The 21,769-nt window shown below is 43.9% G+C and overlaps 1 protein-coding gene across 4 annotated transcripts in view; it reads right to left on the bottom strand.

Annotated features, from left to right (window-relative positions):
- The window catches only part of elmo1 (engulfment and cell motility 1 (ced-12 homolog, C. elegans)), a 214,730-nt gene that overhangs the window by 43,882 nt on the left and 149,079 nt on the right, over positions 1-21,769 (bottom strand). For all 4 annotated transcript variants that reach the window (XM_061897072.1, XM_061897073.1, XM_061897074.1 and 1 more), the window contains one exon: positions 19,250-19,362. In XM_061897072.1, coding sequence (XP_061753056.1) covers positions 19,250-19,362 — 113 coding nt within the window. The remainder of the gene's footprint in view (positions 1-19,249; positions 19,363-21,769) is intronic.

The raw sequence follows: 21,769 nt of genomic DNA, 5'->3' as shown, positions 1-21,769 counted from the left end.
AAATACCTCTTCTAGCTGCCAAATACCCCTTCTAGTTGCCAAATACCCCTTCTAGTTGCCACATACTGTACCTCTTCTAGCTGCTAAATATCTCTTCTAGCTGCCAAATACCTCTTCTAACTTGCCAAATACCCCTTCTAGCTGCCAAATACCTCTTTTAACTTGCCAAAATACCTCTTCTAGCTGCCAAATACCCCTTCTAGCTGCCAAATACCTCTTCTAACTTGCCAAAATACCTCTTCTAGCTGCCAAATACCCCTTCTAGTTGCCAAATACCCCTTCTAGTTGCCACATACTGTACCTCTTCTAGCTGCTAAATATCTCTTCTAGCTGCCAAATACCTCTTCTAACTTGCCAAATACCCCTTCTAGCTGTCAAATACCTCTTCTAGCTGCCAAATACCCCTTCTAGTTGCCACATACTGTACCTCTTCTAGCTGCTAAATATCTCTTCTAGCTGCCAAATACCTCTTCTAGCTTGCCAAATACCCCTTCTAGCTGCCAAATACCTCTTCTAACTTGCCAAAATACCTCTTCTAGCTGCCAAATACCCCTTCTAGTTGCCAAACACCCCTTCTAGTTGCCACATACTGTACCTCTTCTAGCTGCTAAATATCTCTTCTAGCTGCCAAATACCTCTTCTAACTTGCCAAATACCCCTTCTAGCTGTCAAATACCTCTTCTAGCTGCCAAATACCCCTTCTAGTTGCCACATACTGTACCTCTTCTAGCTGCTAAATATCTCTTCTAGCTGCCAAATACCTCTTCTAGCTGCCAAAATACCCCTTCTAGCTTGCCAAATACCCCTTCTAGCTGCCAAATACCTCTTCTAACTTGCCAAAATACCTCTTCTAGCTGCCAAATACCCCTTCTAGTTGCCAAACACCCCTTCTAGTTGCCACATACTGTACCTCTTCTAGCTGCTAAATATCTCTTCTAGCTGCCAAATACCTCTTCTAACTTGCCAAATACCCCTTCTAGTTGCCACATACTGTACCTCTTCTAGCTGCTAAATATCTCTTCTAGCTGCCAAATACCTCTTCTAACTTGCCAAAATACCTCTTCTAGCTGCCAAATACCCCTTCTAGTTGCCAAATACCCCTTCTAGTTGCCACATACTGTACCTCTTCTAGCTGCTAAATATCTCTTCTAGCTGCCAAATACCTCTTCTAGCTGCCAAATACCCCTTCTAGCTGCCAAATACCTCTTCTAACTTGCCAAAATACCTCTTCTAGCTGCCAAATACCCCTTCTAGTTGCCAAATACCCCTTCTAGTTGCCACATACTGTACCTCTTCTAGCTGCTAAATATCTCTTCTAGCTGCCAAATACCTCTTCTAGTTGCCAAATACCCCTTCTAGTTGCCACATACTGTACCTTTTCTAGCTGCTAAATATCTCTTCTAGCTGCCAAATACCCCTTCTAGTTGCCAAATACCCCTTCTAGTTGCCACATACTGTACCTCTTCTAGCTGCTAAATATCTCTTCTAGCTGCCAAATACCCCTTCTAGCTGCCAAATACCTCTTCTAACTTGCCAAAATACCTCTTCTAGCTGCCAAATACCCCTTCTAGTTGCCAAACACCCCTTCTAGTTGCCACATACTGTACCTCTTCTAGCTGCTAAATACCTCTTCTAGCTGTCAAATACCTCTTCTAGCTGCCAAATACCCCTTCTAGTTGCCACATACTGTACCTCTTCTAGCTGCTAAATATCTCTTCTAGCTGCCAAATACCTCTTCTAGCTGCCAAATACCCCTTCTAGCTACCAAATACCTCTTCTAACTTGCCAAAATACCTCTTCTAGCTGCCAAATACCCCTTCTAGTTGCCAAATACCCCTTCTAGTTGCCACATACTGTACCTCTTCTAGCTGCTAAATATCTCTTCTAGCTGCCAAATACCTCTTCTAACTTGCCAAATACCCCTTCTAGCTGCCAAATACCTCTTCTAACTTGCCAAATACCCCTTCTAGCTGCCACATACCCCTTCTAATCCAATCCAATCCACTTTATTTATATAAATGATAAATGGGTTGTACTTGTATAGCGCTTTTCTACCTTCATACCTATATAGCACATTTAAACAACAATAACGTTTCCAAAGTGCTGCACAGCTATGTTAAAAACAATATTAAAAATACAATATTATGCTCCACCAATGACCGAATAAAAACAAAAATAAATAAACATAAAACCAATGTAAAAAAAATATAAAAATAAATAGGACTAAAAACAATTTTAAAGGGTAAAATCAATTAAAACAGTAAAATAGAAATCAAAGTGTATAAAAAACACAGAGGAGAACAGAGGACCACACAACTCACGTAGTGTTAAAAGCCAAAGAATAAAAGTGGGTCTTAAGACGAGACTTAAAAGAGTCCACTGTGGAAGCAGTTTGAACATGGAGCGGCAGAGTGTTCCAGAGCTTAGGGCCGACCACAGAGAAGGCCCTGTCTCCCCTGGTCTTAAGTCTGGTCTTGGGCACCACGAGCTGGAACTGGCTCTCGGACCTCAGAGCGCGCGCAGGGATGTAAATTTGGATGAGGTCCGAGACATATTGAGGTGTCAGTCCATGTAAAGATTTAAAAACAAACAGCAGTGTTTTAAAATCACTTCTAAAATGAACAGGGAGCCAGTGCAAACTCTGAAGAATTGGGCTTATATGCTGGCGTTTCCTGGCCCCTCTTAAAAGTCCTGCTGCCGCGTTCTGGACTAACTGCAACCGGGAGAGAGCTTTTTGGCTAATGCCAGCATAAAGTGCATTGCAGTAGTCCAGGCCACTTGAAATAAAAGCATGCACCACTTGTTGAAAAAGGTTAAAAGGTAAAAACGGTTTAACCTTTACTAAAAGACGAAGGTGATAAAAACACGATTTTGAAACGCCATGGACTTGTTTGTCGAGTTTAAAATGGCTGTCTATAGTGACGCCAAGGCTGGTGACTTTGGGAAACACATCATGTTGCAATGGTCCCAAGTCAGTGAGGGCCGGACCAAAAAATGAAATTTTCGTTTTTCCCTCATTCATTATTAAAAAATTCTGGGCTAACCAAGCAGACAGTTGAGAAGGGGTGTCAGGGGGCCGTGGCTTTTTGAAATCGGCATATAAATTTGGCAGTCATCTGCATAAAAGTGATAAAACACTCCATGTTTCTTAAAAATATCTCCAAGAGGGAGGAGATAAAGAGCAAACAGGATGGGGCCTAAAATAGATCCTTGGGGGACACCACAGTAAAGCGGGGCAGAAGAAGAGGTGGCGTCCCCCAACCTGACAGAGAAGGACTTCTTAGACAGGTAATATCTGAACCACTCTAACGCAGTCCCCCTGACACCCACACAGTCTCTCAGGCGGTCTAAAAGAATTGTGTGGTGGACTGTGTCAAAGGCAGCTGTAAGATCTAAAAGCACTAAAACGGCAGAGCTGCCAGATTCGGACATTAAAAGCAAGTCATTAAAAACCTTTAAAAGTGCAGATTCAGTACTGTGCAAAGCTTTGTATCCAGACTGAAATGGATCTAAAGTGCTATTTTCATCTTAGGTTATTTGGAAATGGGCCGATAATTTTACAAACTTGTCGGATCAAGACCTGTTTTTTTAATCAAAGGCTCAACAACAGCTCTTTTACAAAAGGAGGGGACACAGCCAGAAATCAAGCTTCTGTTGATGATGATGTTCCTAACAGACAAGTCAATAGTGTCCCAGATTTCTTTAAAAAAGCGAGGGGGGACTGGGTCTGTGGGACATGACGAGGGTTTTAGCTTGCCGACTATTCCTGTAAGCTCAGGCATGGACACAGGCTCAAAGTGACAAAGCACAGTCGAGCACTGAGTGGCCACATTAAAACTTAATGGAAAACGAGAAAGATTTGCCCGAATAGAAGCAACCTTATCATTAAAAAAGGAGAGAAATTTTTCACAAGTTTCACTCGTCATCTCCAGTGAAGTGGCTGGATTCGGTTTAAGAACATTACTAATAGTATTAAAAAGAACACGTGGCTTGCTGATGCTATTTAAAATGAAGTCTGACAAATATTTTGTTTTCTCAGCTTTAACCACACTTTGATAATTTGACATTCAGGAAGCTCCTGGATAAAGGTTTGTCTGGGCAGCAGGTGTGAATATTAAAATCACCAACATATAAAGGGGAACATTATCAATTTCAAAAGGGTTAAAAACAATAAAAATCAAATCCCAGTGGCTTGTTTTATTTTTCGAAGTTTTTTTCAAAATGTTACACCTCCCAGAATATCCCTAAAAAAATCTTTAAAGGGGAACATTATCACAATTTCAAAAGGGTTAAAAACAATAAAAATCAGTTCCCAGTGGCTTGTTGTATTTTTTTTTTTTTTTTTTCAAAATTTTACCGGTCCCGGAATATCCCTAAATAAAGGTTTATAGTGCCTTATTTTCGCTATCTGCGAAACCACTATCCATTCCCCTGTGACGTCATACAGTGCTGCCAATACAAATAACATGGCGGTTACCACAGCAAGATATAGCGACATTAGCTCGGACTCAAGACTCGGATTTCAGCGGCTTAAGTGATTCAACAGATTACGCATGTATTGAAACAGATGGTCGGAGAATGGAGGCAGATAGCGAAAAACGAAATTGAAGAAGAAACTGAAGCTTTTGAGTGAATAGCTATTGACGCTATTCGGCCATAGCATTGGTGTACCTACTGAAGTGGCCCATAGCATGGTTGCCTTATTAGCATCGCCGGTAAAATGTGCGGACCAAACGATCAGGACTTTCGCATCTGGTGACACTGGAGCAACTTGAATATGTCGATTGGTAAGTGTTTATTTCGCGACAAATGTGGGTATCTAGTTTCAAATGTACATACAGCTAGCGTAAATAGCATGTTAGCATCAATTGGCGTAGCATGTTAGCATCGATTAGCTGGCAGTCATGCTGCTACCAAATATGTCTGATTAGCACATAAGTCAACATCAACAAAACTCACCTTTGTGATTTAGTTGACTTAATCGTTGCAAATGCATTTGCAGGTTATCCATACATTTCTGTGTCATGTCTGTCTTAGCATCGCCAGTCAAATGTGAAGACACTCTGGTACATTCAATGGGGGTCTGGCGGCAGATTTCTTGCCAGTGGTGCAACTTGAATCCCTCCCTGTTAGTGTTGTTACACCCTCCGACAACACACCGACGAGGCATGATGTCTCCAAGGTTCCAAAAAATAGTCGTAAAAACGGAAAATAACAGAGCTGAGACCCGGTGTTTGTAATTTGAAAATGAATATGGCGGGTGTGTTACCTCGGTGACGTCACGTTCTGACGTCATCGCTAAAAGACCGATAAACAGAAAGGCGTTTAATTCGCCAAAATTTCACCCATTTAGAGTTCGGAAATCTTAAATATGTCGATTAGTAAGTGTTTGTTTCGCATTAAATGTGGGTATCTAGTTGCAAATGTACATACAGCTAGCGTAAATAGCATGTTAGCATCGATTAGCTGGCAGTCATGCTGCGACCAAATATGTCTGATTAGCACATAACTCAACAACATCAACAAAACTCACCTTTGTGATTTTGTTGACTTAATCGTTGCAAATGCATCTGCAGGTTATCCATACATCTCTGTGCCATGTCTGCCTTAGCATCGCCGGTAAAATGTGGAGACACTCTGGTACATTCAATGGGGGTCTGGCGGCAGATTTCTTGCCAGTGGTGCAGCTTGAATCCCTCCCTGTTAGTGTTGTTACACCCTCCGACAACACACCGACGAGGCATGATGTCTCCAAAGTTCCCAAAAATAGTCGAAAAAACGGAAAATAACAGAGCTGAGACCCGGTCTTTGTAATGTGTTAAAAATGAAAATGGCGGCTGTATTACCTCGGTGACATCACGTTCTGATGTCATCGCTACGAGACCGATAAACAGAAAGGTGTTTAATTTGCCGAAATTCACCCATTTAGAGTTCGGAAATCTTAAATATGTCGATTGGTAAGTGTTTGTTTCGCATTAAATGTGGGTATCTAGTTTCAAATGTACATACAGCTAGCGTAAATAGCATGTTAGCATCGATTGGCGTAGCATGTTAGCATCGATTAGCTGGCAGTCATGCTGCGACCAAATATGTCTGATTAGCACATAAGTCAACAACATCAACAAAACTCACCTTTGTGATTTCGTTGACTTAATCGTTGCAAATGCATCTGCAGGTTATCTATACATCTCTGTGCCATGTCTGCCTTAGCATCGCCGGTAAACTGTGAAGACACTCCGGTACATTCAATGGGGGTCTGGCGGCAGATTTCTTGCCAGTGGTGCAACTTGAATCCTTTCTTGTTAGTGTTGTTACGCCCTCCGACAACACACCGACGAGGCATGATGTCTCCAAGGTTCCAAAAAATAGTCGAAAAAACGGAAAATAACAGAGCTGAGACCCGGTGTTTGTAATGTGTTGAAAATGAAAATGGCGGGTGTGTTACCTCGGTGACGTCATGTTCTGACGTCATCGCTAAAAGACAGATAAACAGAAAGGCGTTTAATTCGCCAAAATTCACCCATTTAGAGTTCGGAAATCGGTTAAACAAATACATGGTCTTTTTTCTGCAACATCAAGGTATATATTGACGCTTGCATAGGTTTGGTGATAATGTTCCCCTTTAAGACACGATCATATTTGGCCAGGATTTCGGCCAGAAATTCAGAAAAGTCATTTATAAAGTCTTTGTGGTACTTAGGTGGTGGATATACGACGGCACACAGGACCACATCAGAAAGACCCAGTTCAAACATGCATAGTTCCAAGCTTGAAAAGGAAGATTGCAGGCGGATCTGACGGCATTTAAAGTCATTTTTAAAAACGACTGCTAATCCTCCTCCTTTTCGGCCTGATGACCGTGGAGGATGAAAATACGAGCACCCCGGTGATGAAAGTTCATTGAGTGGCTCCCAGTCAAGTCTCCGTCAAACAGAGGAGGTCCGGTCCGCGGGAGACCAATAAATCCTTCAGGATAAATGCTTTGTTCGTCAAGGATCTTGCGTTAACAAGACCGAACTTAACGGGGGCCGGCTCGTCCAAGGCCGCTGCTAATCCAGGTGGGTCCCGACACAGAGCCCGCAGGTGGCGGGAATTCACGCCACGTCTCCGGGGGCGGGGCCAGCAGGAGCGAGGCGGGCGAGCTTCCCTCTGCAGACCGACAACAGGCACAATCCAGGACCCGCACGCGGGTGCAGGAAGAGACCAGCCACCGGACCATATCTCCTTCGGGAAGCCACGGAAAGGCGGGCCAGGAGTGCCTAACTCTCACCAGCTGGCCGCCATGTTCGCCGCGGCGCCGGTGGCGCTTTCGCCAGGGGGGAGGAGCCAGTGGGCGAAAAAGGAAAGTAGGAATCCGGCCAGGTGAGAACGCTGACTTGGACGTCGAAAAACCAACGTGGAAGTTGATCATGTCCGTGTGAGAGGGACACAGATCCAACAGCGTTTGGCGATCATACACCAACAGTGAGTTGACAGGGACAACAAAAAACGTGAACAGCACAAAAACAAACAGAACTGACAGCGGGAGATGGCAGGCCACAGCACACATCGGCGCCATCTTGGATTTTCCAATCTAGCTGCCAAATACCCCATCTAGCTGCCAAATACCGCTTCTAGCTGCCACATATCCCTTCTAGTTGCCAAATGCCCCTTCTAGTTGCCACATACCCCTTCTAGCTGCCAAATACCGCTTCTAGCTGCCACATATCCCTTCTAGTTGCCAAATACCCCTTCTAGTTGCCACATACCCCTTCTAGCTGCCAAATACCGCTTCTAGCTGCCACATATCCCTTCTAGTTGCCAAATACCCCTTCTAGTTGCCACATACCCCTTCTAGCTGCCAAATACCGCTTCTAGCTGCCACAAATCCCTTCTAGTTGCCAAATACCCCTTCTAGCTGCCACATACCCCTTCTAGCTGCCAAATACCGCTTCTAGTTGCCACATACCCCTTCTAGCTGCCAAATACCGCTTCTAGCTGCCACATATCCCTTCTAGTTGCCAAATACCCCTTCTAGTTGCCACATACCCCTTCTAGCTGCCAAATACCGCTTCTAGCTGCCACATATCCCTTCTAGTTGCCAAATACCCCTTCTAGTTGCCACATACCCCTTCTAGCTGCCAAATACCGCTTCTAGCTGCCACAAATCCCTTCTAGTTGCCAAATACCCCTTCTAGCTGCCACATACCCCTTCTAGCTGCCAAATACCGCTTCTAGTTGCCACATACCCCTTCTAGCTGCCAAATACCGCTTCTAGCTGCCACATATCCCTTCTAGTTGCCACATACCCCTTCTAGCTGCCAAATACCGCTTCTAGCTGCCACATATCCCTTCTAGTTGCCAAATACCCCTTCTAGTTGCCACATACCCCTTCTAGCTGCCAAATACCGCTTCTAGTTGCCACATACCCCTTCTAGCTGCCAAATACCGCTTCTAGTTGCCACATACCCCTTCTAGCTGCCAAATACCGCTTCTAGTTGCCACATACCCCTTCTAGCTGCCAAATACCCCTTCTAGCTGCCACATACCCCTTCTAGCTGCCAAATACCGCTTCTAGTTGCCACATACCCCTTCTAGCTGCCAAATACCGCTTCTAGCTGCCACATATCCCTTCTAGTTGCCACATACCCCTTCTAGCTGCCACATACCCCTTCTAGCTGCCAAATACCGCTTCTAGCTGCCACATATCCCTTCTAGTTGCCAAATACCCCTTCTAGTTGCCACATACCCCTTCTAGCTGCCAAATACCGCTTCTAGCTGCCACAAATCCCTTCTAGTTGCCAAATACCCCTTCTAGCTGCCACATACCCCTTCTAGCTGCCAAATACCGCTTCTAGTTGCCACATACCCCTTCTAGCTGCCAAATACCGCTTCTAGCTGCCACATATCCCTTCTAGTTGCCACATACCCCTTCTAGCTGCCAAATACCGCTTCTAGCTGCCACATATCCCTTCTAGTTGCCAAATACCCCTTCTAGTTGCCACATACCCCTTCTAGCTGCCAAATACCGCTTCTAGTTGCCACATACCCCTTCTAGCTGCCAAATACCGCTTCTAGTTGCCACATACCCCTTCTAGCTGCCAAATACCGCTTCTAGTTGCCACATACCCCTTCTAGCTGCCAAATACCCCTTCTAGCTGCCACATACCCCTTCTAGCTGCCAAATACCGCTTCTAGTTGCCACATACCCCTTCTAGCTGCCAAATACCGCTTCTAGCTGCCACATATCCCTTCTAGTTGCCACATACCCCTTCTAGCTGCCAAATACCGCTTCTAGCTGCCACATATCCCTTCTAGTTGCCAAATACCCCTTCTAGTTGCCACATACCCCTTCTAGCTGCCAAATACCGCTTCTAGCTGCCACATATCCCTTCTAGTTGCCAAATACCCCTTCTAGCTGCCAAATACCGCTTCTAGCTGCCACATATCCCTTCTAGTTGCCACATACCCCTTCTAGTTGCCAAATACCCCTTTTAGTTGCCACATACCCCTTCTAGCTGCCAAATACCCCTTCCAGTTGCCACATATCCCTTCTAGTTGCCAAATAACCCTTCTAGCTTGCCACACACCTCTTCTAGCTGCCAAATACCCCTTCTAGCTGCCAAATACCTCTTCTAGCTGCCAAATACCCCTTCTAGCTGCCACATATCCCTTCTAGTTGCCAAATAACCCTTCTAGCTTGCCACACACCTCTTCTAGCTCGCCAATTACCTTTTATAGCTGCCACATATCCCTTGTAGTTGCCAAATACCTCTATCTGCCAAATACCCCCTCTAGCTGCCACATATCCCTTCTAGCTGCCAAATACCCCTTCTAGCTGCTACATACTGTACCTCTTCTAGCTGCCAAATACCCCTTCGAGCTGCCAAATACCTCTTCTAGCTCGCCAATTACCTTCTCTAGCTGCCAAATACCCCTTATAGCTGCCACATATCCCTTGTAGTTGCCAAATACCTCTATCTGCCAAATACCCCCTCTAGCTGCCACATATCCATTCTAGTTGCCAAATACCCCTTCTAGTTGCCACATACCCCTTCTAGCTGCCAAATACCGCTTCTAGCTGCCACATATCCCTTCTAGTTGCCAAATACCCCTTCTAGTTGCCACATACCCCTTCTAGCTGCCAAATACCGCTTCTAGCTGCCACATACCCCTTCTAGTTGCCAAATACCCCTTTTAGTTGCCACATACCCCTTCTAGCTGCCAAATACCCCTTCTAGCTTGCCACACACCTCTTCTAGCTTGCCAATTACCTTTTATAGCTGCCACATATCCCTTGTAGTTGCCAAATACCTCTATCTGCCAAATACCCCCTCTAGCTGCCACATATCCCTTCTAGCTGCCAAATACCCCTTCTAGCTGCTACATACTGTACCTCTTCTAGCTGCCAAATACCCCTTCGAGCTGCCAAATACCTCTTCTAGCTTGCCACATACCTCTTCTAGCTCGCCAATTACCTTTTCTAGCTGCCAAATACCCCTTATAGCTGCCACATATCCCTTGTAGTTGCCAAATACCTCTATCTGCCAAATACCCCCTCTAGCTGCCACATATCCATTCTAGTTGCCAAATACCCCTTCTAGTTGCCACATACCCCTTCTAGCTGCCAAATACCGCTTCTAGCTGCCACATATCCCTTCTAGTTGCCAAATACCCCTTCTAGTTGCCACATACCCCTTCTAGCTGCCAAATACCGCTTCTAGCTGCCACATACCCCTTCTAGTTGCCAAATACTCCTTTTAGTTACCACATAATCCCCTTCTAGCTGCCAAATACCCCTTCTAGTTGCCACATATCCCTTCGAGTTGCCACATACCCCTTCTAGCTGCCAAATACCTCTTCTAGCTGCCAAATACCCCTTCTAGCTGCCACATATCCCTTTTAGTTGCCAAATAACCCTTCTAGCTTGCCACACACCTCTTCTAGCTCGCCAATTACCTTTTATAGCTGCCAAATACCCCTTATAGCTGCCACATATCCCTTGTAGTTGCCAAATACCTCTATCTGCCAAATACCCCCTCTAGCTGCCACATATCCCTTCTAGCTGCCAAATACCCCTTCGAGCTGCCAAATACCTCTTCTAGCTCGCCAATTACCTTTTCTAGCTGCCAAATACCCCTTATAGCTGCCACATATCCCTTGTAGTTGCCAAATACCTCTATCTGCCAAATACCCCCTCTAGCTGCCACATATCCATTCTAACTTGCCAAATACCCCTTCTAGCTGTCAAATACCTCTCCTAGCTTGCCAAATACCCCTTCTAGCTGCCACATATCCCTTCTAGTTGCCAAATAACCCTTCTAGCTTGCCACATACCTCTTCTAGCTCGCCAATTACCTTTTCTAGCTGCCAAATACCCCTTATAGCTGCCACATATCCCTTCTAGCTGCCAAATACCCCTTCTAGCTGCCACATACTGTACCTCTTCTACCTGCCAAATACCCCTACGAGCTGCCACATACCTCTTCTAGCTCGCCAATTACCTTTTCTAGCTGCCAAATACCCCTTATAGCTGCCACATATCCCTTGTAGTTGCCAAATACCCCTTCTAGCTTGCCACATACCTCTTCTAGCTCGCCAATTACCTTTTCTATCTGCCAAATACCCCCACTAGCTGCCACATATCCCTTCTAACTTGCCAAATACCCCTTCTAGCTGTCAAATACCCCTTCTAGCTGCCAAATACCTCTTCTAGCTGCCAAATACCCCTTCTAGCTGCCACATATCCCTTCTAGTTGCCAAATACCCCTTCTAGTTGCCACATACTGTACCTCTTCTAGCTGCCAAATACCCCTTCGAGCTGCCAAATACCTCTCCTAGCTTGCCAAATACCTCTTCTAGCTGCCAAATACCCCTACGAGCTGCCAAATACCTCTTCTAGCTTGCCACATACCTCTTCTAGCTCGCCAATTACCTTTTCTAGCTGCCACATATCCCTTGTAGTTGCCAAATACCTCTATCTGCCAAATACCCCCTCTAGCTGCCACATATCCCTTCTAACTTGCCAAATACCCCTTCTAGCTGCCAAATACGTCTTCTAGCTGTCAAATACCACTTCTAGCTGCCAAATACCTCTTCTAGCTGCCAAATACCCCTTCTAGCTGCCAAATACCCCTTCTAGCTGCCACATATCCCTTCTAGTTGCCAAATACCCCTTCTAGTTGCCACATACCGTACCTCTTCTAGCTGCCAAATACCTCTTCTAGCTTGCCAATTACCTTTTCTAGCTGCCAAATACCCCTTCTAGCTGCCAAATACCTCTTCTAGCTGCCACAAATCCCTTCTAGTTGCCAAATACCCCTTCTAGTTGCCACATACTGTACCTCTTCTAGCTGCCAAATACCCCTTCGAGCTGCCAAATACCTCTCCTAGCTTGCCAATTACCTTTTCTAGCTGCCAAATACCCCTTCTAGCTGCCAAATACCTCTTCTAGCTGCCAAATACCCCTTCTAGCTGTCAAATACCCCTTCTAGCTGCCAAATACCTCTTCTAGCTGCCAAATACCCCTTCTAGCTGCCACATATCCCTTCTAGTTGCCAAATACCCCTTCTAGTTGCCACATACTGTACCTCTTCTAGCTGCCAAATACCCCTTCGAGCTGCCAAATACCTCTCCTAGCTTGCCAAATACCTCTTCTAGCTGCCAAATACCCCTACGAGCTGCCAAATACCTCTTCTAGCTTGCCACATACCTCTTCTAGCTCGCCAATTACCTTTTCTAGCTGCCACATATCCCTTGTAGTTGCCAAATACCTCTATCTGCCAAATACCCCCTCTAGCTGCCACATATCCCTTCTAACTTGCCAAATACCCCTTCTAGCTGCCAAATACGTCTTCTAGCTGTCAAATACCACTTCTAGCTGCCAAATACCTCTTCTAGCTGCCAAATACCCCTTCTAGCTGCCAAATACCCCTTCTAGCTGCCACATATCCCTTCTAGTTGCCAAATACCCCATCTAGTTGCCACATACCGTACCTCTTCTAGCTGCCAAATACCTCTTCTAGCTTGCCAATTACCTTTTCTAGCTGCCAAATACCTCTTCTAGCTGCCACATATCCCTTCTAGTTGCCAAATACCCCTTCTAGTTGCCACATACTGTACCTCTTCTAGCTGCCAAATACCCCTTCGAGCTGCCAAATACCTCTCCTAGCTTGCCAATTACCTTTTCTAGCTGCCAAATACCCCTTCTAGCTGCCAAATACCTCTTCTAGCTGCCAAATACCCCTTCTAGCTGCCACATATCCCTTCTAGTTGCCAAATACCCCTTCTAGCTGCCAAATACCTCTTCTAGCTGCCAAATACCCCTTCTAGCTGCCACATAGCCCTTCTAGTTGCCAAATACCCCTTCTAGTTGCCACATACTGTACCTCTTCTAGCTGCCAAATACCCCTTCGAGCTGCCAAATACCTCTCCTAGCTTGCCAATTACCTTTTCTAGCTGCCAAATACCCCTTCTAGCTGCCAAATACCTCTTCTAGCTGCCACATATCCCTTCTAGTTGCCAAATACCCCTTCTAGCTGCCAAATACCCCTTCGAGCTGCCAAATACCTCTCCTAGCTTGCCAATTACCTTTTCTAGCTGCCAAATACCCCTTCTAGCTTGCCACATACTTCTTGTAGCTGCCACATACCTCTTCTAGCTGCCACATATCCCTTCTAGTTGCCAAATACCCCTTCTAGCTGCCAAATACCCCTTCTAGCTTGCCACATACTTCTTGTAGCTGCCACATACCTCTTCTAGCTGCCAAATACCTCTTCTAGCTGCCACATATCCCTTCTAGTTGCCAAATACCCCTTCTAGTTGCCACATACCGTACCTCTTCTAGCTGCCAAATACCTCTTCGAGCTTGCCAATTACCTTTTCTAGCTGCCAAATACCCCTTCTAGCTGCCAAATACCTCTTCTAGCTGCCAAATACCTCTTCGAGCTTGCCAATTACCTTTTCTAGCTGCCACATATCCCTTCTAGTTGCCAAATACCTCTTCTAGTTGCCAAATATCCCTTCGAGCTGCCAAATACCTCTCCTAGCTTGCCAAATACCTCTTCTAGCTGTCAAATACCCCTTCTAGCTGCCAAATACCTCTTCTAGTTGCCACATACTGTACCTCTTCTAGTTGCCAAATACCTCTTCTAGTTGCCAAATACCCCTTCTAGTTGCCACATACTGTACCTCTTCTAGTTGCCAAATACCCCTTCGAGCTGCCAAATACCTCTCCTAGCTTGCCAAATACCTCTTCTAGCTGCCACATATCCCTTCTAGTTGCCAAATACCCCTTCGAGCTGCCAAATACCTCTCCTAGCTTGCCAATTACCTTTTCTAGCTGCCAAATACCCCTTCTAGCTGCCAAATACCTCTTCTAGCTGCCAAATACCCCTTCTAGCTGCCACATATCCCTTCGAGCTGCCAAATACCTCTCCTAGCTTGCCAATTACCTTTTCTAGCTGCCAAATACCCCTTCTAGCTGCCAAATACCTCTTCTAGCTGCCACATATCCCTTCTAGTTGCCAAATACCCCTTCTAGCTGCCAAATACCCCTTCGAGCTGCCAAATACCCCTTCTAGCTTGCCACATACTTCTTGTAGCTGCCACATACCCCTTCTAGCTGCCAAATACCCCTTCTAGCTTGCCACATACTTCTTGTAGCTGCCACATACCTCTTCTAGCTGCCAAATACCTCTTCTAGCTGCCACATATCCCTTCTAGTTGCCAAATACCCCTTCTAGTTGCCACATACCGTACCTCTTTTAGCTGCCAAATACCTCTTCTAGCTGCCACATATCCCTTCTAGTTGCCAAATACCCCTTCTAGTTGCCACATACCGTACCTCTTCTAGCTGCCAAATACCTCTTCGAGCTTGCCAATTACCTTTTCTAGCTGCCAAATACCCCTTCTAGCTGCCAAATACCTCTTCTAGCTGCCAAATACCTCTTCGAGCTTGCCAATTACCTTTTCTAGCTGCCACATATCCCTTCTAGTTGCCAAATACCCCTTCTAGTTGCCACATACTGTACCTCTTCTAGTTGCCAAATATCCCTTCGAGCTGCCAAATACCTCTCCTAGCTTGCCAAATACCTCTTCTAGCTGTCAAATACCCCTTCTAGCTGCCAAATACCTCTTCTAGTTGCCACATACTGTACCTCTTCTAGTTGCCAAATACCTCTTCTAGTTGCCAAATACCCCTTCTAGTTGCCACATACTGTACCTCTCCTAGCTTGCCAATTACCTTTTCTAGCTGCCAAATACCCCTTCTAGCTGCCAAATACCTCTTCTAGCTGCCACATATCCCTTCTAGTTGCCAAATACCCCTTCTAGCTGCCAAATACCCCTTCGAGCTGCCAAATACCCCTTCTAGCTTGCCACATACTTCTTGTAGCTGCCACATACCCCTTCTAGCTGCCAAATACCCCTTCTAGCTTGCCACATACTTCTTGTAGCTGCCACATACCTCTTCTAGCTGCCAAATACCTCTTCTAGCTGCCACATATCCCTTCTAGTTGCCAAATACCCCTTCTAGTTGCCACATACCGTACCTCTTTTAGCTGCCAAATACCTCTTCTAGCTGCCACATATCCCTTCTAGTTGCCAAATACCCCTTCTAGTTGCCACATACCGTACCTCTTCTAGCTGCCAAATACCTCTTCGAGCTTGCCAATTACCTTTTCTAGCTGCCAAATACCCCTTCTAGCTGCCAAATACCTCTTCGAGCTTGCCAATTACCTTTTCTAGCTGCCACATATCCCTTCTAGTTGCCAAATACCCCTTCTAGTTGCCACATACTGTACCTCTTCTAGTTGCCAAATATCCCTTCGAGCTGCCAAATACCTCTCCTAGCTTGCCAAATACCTCTTCTAGCTGTCAAATACCCCTTCTAGCTGCCAAATACCTCTTCTAGTTGCCACATACTGTACCTCTTCTAGTTGCCAAATACCTCTTCTAGTTGCCAAATACCCCTTCTAGTTGCCACATACTGTACCTCTTCTAGTTGCCAAATACCCCTTCGAGCTGCCAAATACCTCTCCTAGCTTGCCAAATACCTCTTCTAGCTGCCACATATCCCTTCTAGTTGCCAAATACCCCTTCGAGCTGCCAAATACCTCTCCTAGCTTGCCAATTACCTTTTCTAGCTGCCAAATACCCCTTCTAGCTGCCAAATACCTCTTCTAACTTGCCAAATACCCCTTCTAGCTGTCAAATACCTCTTCTAACTTGCCAAATACCCCTTCTAGCTGTCAAATACCTCTTCTAGCTGCCAAATACCCCTTCTAGCTAGCCACATACTTCTTTTAGCTGCCACATACCTCTTATAGCTGCCAAATACCTCTTCTAGCTGCCACATACCCCTTCTAGTTGCCAAATACCTCTTTCTAGCTGCCACATACCCCTTCTAGTTGCCAAATACCTCTTCTAGCTGCCACATACCTCTTCTAGTTGCCAAATACCTCTTTCTAGCTGCCACATACCCCTTCTAGTTGCCGATTACCTCTTCTAGCTGCCACATACCTCTTTCAGCTGCCACACACCTCTTTTATCTTGCCAATTACCTCTTCTGGCTGCCACAAACACCTTCTAGCTGCCACAAACATTTTTTAATAGCCAAATACCCTTTCTAGCGTCCAAATACCCCTTCTAGCTGCCACAAACACCTTCTAGCTGCCAAATTCCCCTTCTAGCTGCAAAATACCCCTTCCATCTAGACATCGCTAGCCTATGCTAGCTGCCAGTAGCTGATTTTAGCTACCGGACGCTAATATAAACGTTCAGTCGCGGCTACCAGTAGTAGGAAGCACAGTAACAACTAGCTTCTTTAGTTAGCGGCTTATAACTGATGCTATCAGCCACGTGTTAGCTTCTACTAGCGACATCACTAGTAACCACGACTGAACGCTTATGTTAGCGTATGGTAGCTAACAGTTAGCTACCAGACAAATATAAATGTTCAGTCGCGGTTAACTCAACAGTCAGTCGCTTTTATATTAGCGTCTGGTAGCTAACAGTTAGCTACCAGACGTTAAAAAATATTCAGTCGCGGATACCAGTAGTAGGAAGAACAGTTACAGCTAGCTTCTTTAGTTGCGGCTAATACCTGATGCTAGCAGCCATGTGTTAGCTTCTACTAGCAGTAGCTAACAGTTAGCTACCAGACGCTAATACAAACATTCAGTCGCGTTTACCAGTAGCAGGAAGCACAGTAACAATTAGCTTCTTTAATTAGCGGCTAATACCTGATGCTAGCAGCCACGACTGACCTGTTAGCTTCTACTAGCTACATCACTAGTAACCACGACTGAACGCTTATGTTAGCGTATGGTAGCTAACAGTTAGCTACCAGACTAATATAAATGTTCAGTCGCGGTTAACTCAACAGTCAGTCGCGTTTATATTAGCGTCTGGTAGCTAACAGTTAGCTACCAGACGTTAAAAAATATTCAGTCGTGGATACCAGTAGTAGGAAGAACAGTTACAGCTAGCTTCTTTAGTTGCGGCTCATACCTGATGCTAGCAGCCATGTGTTAGCTTCTACTAGCAGTAGCTAACAGTTAGCTACCAGACGCTAATACAAACATTCAGTCGCGTTTACCAGTAGCAGGAAGCACAGTAACAATTACCTTCTTTAATTAGCGGCTAATACCTGATGCTAGCAGCCACGACTGACCTGTTAGCTTCTACTAGCTACATCACTAGCCCATGCTAGTTGCCAGTAGCTAACCGTTAGCTACCAGACGCTATTATAAACATTCAGTCGCAGCTACCAGTAGTAGAAAGCACAGTAACAACTATCTCGGGGGTCACCAACACGGTGCCCGTAAGAACCAGATGAGTCGCCCGCTGGCCTGTTCTAAAGATAGCTCAAATAGCAGCACTTACCAGTGAGCTGCCTCTATTTTTTAAATTGTATTTATTTACTAGCAAGCTGGTCTCGCTTTGCTCAACATTTTTAATTCTAAGAGAGACAAAACTCAAATAGAATTTGAAAATCCAAGAAAACATTTTAAAGACTTGGTCTTCACTTGTTTAAATAAATTCATTTATTTTTTTTACTTTGCTTCTTATAACTTTCAGAAAGACAATTTTAGAGAAAAAATACAACCTTAAAAATGATTTTAGGATTTTTAAACACATATACCTTTTTACCTTTTAAATTACTTCCTCTTCTTTCCTGATAATTTAAATCAATGTTCAAGTAAATTTATTTTTTTTGTTGTAAAGAATAATAAAAAAATGTAATTTAATTCTTAATTTTAGCGTCTGAATATTTGTGAAATATTTCTTTAAACTTATTATGATTAAAATTCCAAGAAATTATTCTGGCAAATCTAAAAAAAACTGTAGAATCAAATTTAAATCTTATTTCATAGTCTTTTGAAATTCTTTTAAAATTTTTGCTCTGGAAAATCTAGAAGAAATAATGATTTGTCTTTGTTAGAAATATAGCTTGGTCCAATTTGTTATATATTCTAACAAAATGCAGATTGGATTTTAACCTATTTAAAACATGTGTCATCAAAATTCTAAAATTAATCGTAATCAGGAAAAATTTCTAATGATGTTCCATAAATTCTTTTTTAAATTTTTTCAAAAAGATTCGAATTAGCTAGTTGTTCTATTCTTTTTTTCCGGTTGAATTTTGAATTTTAAAGAGTCGAAATTTAAGATAAAATATTTTTCAAAATTTAATTTTCATTTTTTTCCTGTTTTCTACTCTTTTAAACCGTTCAATTAAGTGGGTTTTTTTCATCATTTATCCTCTACAAAAAACTTTCCGTAAAAGGAAAAAAAATGTACGACGGAAGTACAGACAGAAATACCCATATATATATATATATATATATATATATATATATATATATATATATATATATATATATATATATATATATATATATATGGGTATTTCTGTCTGTCATTCCGTCGTACACATATATATATATATATATATATATATATATATATATATATATATATTTATTTATTAAAGGTAAATTGAGCAAATTGGCTAATTCTGGCAATTTATTTAAGTGTGTATCAAACTGGTAGCCCTTGGCATTAATCAGTACCCAAGAAGTAGCTCTTGCTTTCAAAAAGGTTGCTGACCCCTGGACTAACTTCTTTAGTTAGCGGCTAATAACTGATGCTAGCAGGTACGTGTTAGCATCTATTAGCGACATCGCTAGCCCATGCTAGCTGCCAGTAGCGTATGCTAGCAAGCGGCTACGGCATGAAGCGTGAAAAGACTTCCGTCCAGTCCCACCTTGCCTCCTGCGATTGTTGATCTTCCGGAAACATGTTCCTTCACATAGTCTGTTGAGTCGTTGTTGTTTGATCAACTCCATGATCTCTGGCTGGATCTTTTCCTTCAGCTCCCTCCAACAAATAAAACACAAATACTCACAGTCACAAATGTCCTCCATCATCATGTGAGATGAATACATGAATGTTTAATGTAATCATGCACGTACAGTGGGGCAAAAAAGTATTTAGTCAGCCAGCGATTGTGCAAGTTCTCCCACTTAAAATGATGACAGAGGTCTGTAATTTTCATCATAGGTACACTTCAACTGTGAGAGACAGAATGTGAAAAAAAAATCCAGGAATTCACATTGTAGGAATTTTAAAGATTTTTTTGTAAATTATGGTGGAAAATAAGTATTTGGTCAATAACAAAAATTCAACTCAATACTTTGTAATATAACCTTTGTCGGCAATAACAGAGGTCAAACAATTACTATAAGTCTTTACCAGGTTTGCACACACAGTAGCTGGTATTTTGGCCCATTCCTCTATGCAGACCTTCTCGAGAGCAGTGATGTTTTGGGGCTGTCGCCGAGCAACACAGACTTTCAACTCCCTCCACAGATTTTCTATGGAGTTTACAGAGCCAGTCCTTCGTTGCCCAGGATCATTGTCATGCTAGAAGACCCAGCCACGTTTCATCTTCAAATCTCTCACTGATGGAAGGAGGTTTTGGCTTAAAATCTCACGATACATGGCCCCATTCATCCATCCATCCATTTTCTAACGCTTATTCCCTTTGGGGTCGCGCGGGGGGGGCGCTGGTGCCTATCTAAGCTACAATCGACACGGATCAATCGTCCTGTCCCCTAGCAGAAAAACAGCCCCAAAGCATGATGTTTCCACCCCCATGCTTCACAGTAGGTGTGGTGTTCTTGGGATGCAACTCAGTATTCTTCTTCCTCCAAACACGACGAGTAGAGTTTATACCGAAATGGATACACGGATGATACAGCAGAGGATTGGGAGAATGTCATGTGGTCAGATGAAACCAAAATAGAACTTTTTGCGCTTCTAAATGTTTTTAACGATATCCTCCTGTCAACTGATTCTGGCAAATATGTCGTCCCGGTGCTTTTAGATCTGTCTGCTGCGTTCGACACCGTCGACCACGCCACCTTAATCACTCGTCTTGAGAACTGTGTGGGCATTACCATGAATTGATTAACGTGGACCCCGACTTAAACAAGTTGAAAAACTTATTCGGGTGTTACCATTTAGTGGTCAATTGTACGGAATATGTACTGTACTGTGCAATCTACTAATAAAAGTATCAATCAATCAATCAAATTAAGGGCGCCGCCCTCAACTGGTTCCGGTCGTACCTAGCCGACAGGAGTTTTTGTGTAAAAATAGACAGTATTATGTCTTCCACAGCTCCTCTACCACACGGGGTCCCCCAGGGCTCAATCCTTGCCCCAATCTTATTTGCGCTTTACCTTCTCCCTCCTTGGTTCTATTTTTAGGAAGTATGGTAATCCATATCATTTCTATCCTGATGATTGCCAGATCTATTTTCCCATGGCACAAAACAACACAGTTCAACGTCTCATTGACTGCCTGCACGACATCAAAGCCTGGCTTTCAGCGAACTTCCTGAGTTTAAATGAAGACAAAACCGAAGTTACGTTGTCTCCCTCCCCCAACGTTGACCTCGGCACTCTGACCCCGTATCTCAGCGACTGTGTCACAAACCTGGGGGTAAAGTTCGACTCAGATTTTAAATTCGAAAAACAAATCAGCAGCGTCCATCAAAAAAGCTTTCATCAATTACGCCAAATAGCGAAAGTAAAACCGCTTCTGTCAGGACGTGACCTCGAGAAATTAAGTCACGCCTTTATCTGGAATGGTTTAGACTACTGTATGTCGGCATTAGCCAGGCCTGCAGCTGGTGCAGAACTCTGCTGCTCGTCTTCTACCACAGACCCGCAGACGTGAGCACATCACCCCTATATTAGCATCCCTTCGCTGGTTCCCTGTGCGTTATCCAATCAATTTTAAACTCCTTCTATTTGTTTTTAAATGTCTAAACAACCTGGCGCCAACATATCTCTCCGACCTCCTTCAGCCTTACTGCCCCACCCGATCCCTAAGATCAGCCGATCAGCTGCTTCTGACGGTCCCTGACACAAGGCTGAAGCTTAGAGGTGACAGAGCTTTCGCTGCTGCTGCTCCCAAGCTCTGGAACGACCTACCTCTGAGTATTAGACAAGCCTCCTCTCTTCCTGTTTTTAAATCTGTCTTAAAAACATACTTTTATTCCTTGGCTTTTAACACTAAGTGATATCCATCCTGCAATGGCGCCCCATTATAAACCTGCTTTGAACCTGTTTTTATGTATTTTTTATTGATTTTTTTATCATGTTCTGTTTGTGTTGTGTTGTTTGCTCGGTCTTCATATTATCTTTTAACCTGCCCATTGTACAGAACTTTGGCTACCCCTGTGGTACATTTTAAATGTGCTTTATAAATAAAGTTG

The sequence above is a fragment of the Nerophis ophidion genome, linkage group LG04 (assembly GCF_033978795.1).
Source record: "Nerophis ophidion isolate RoL-2023_Sa linkage group LG04, RoL_Noph_v1.0, whole genome shotgun sequence".
Classification (NCBI taxonomy): Eukaryota; Metazoa; Chordata; class Actinopteri; order Syngnathiformes; family Syngnathidae; genus Nerophis; species Nerophis ophidion.
The sequence above is the reverse complement of the archived record's forward strand: the minus strand, read 5'-3'. Positions and strand labels throughout refer to the sequence as shown.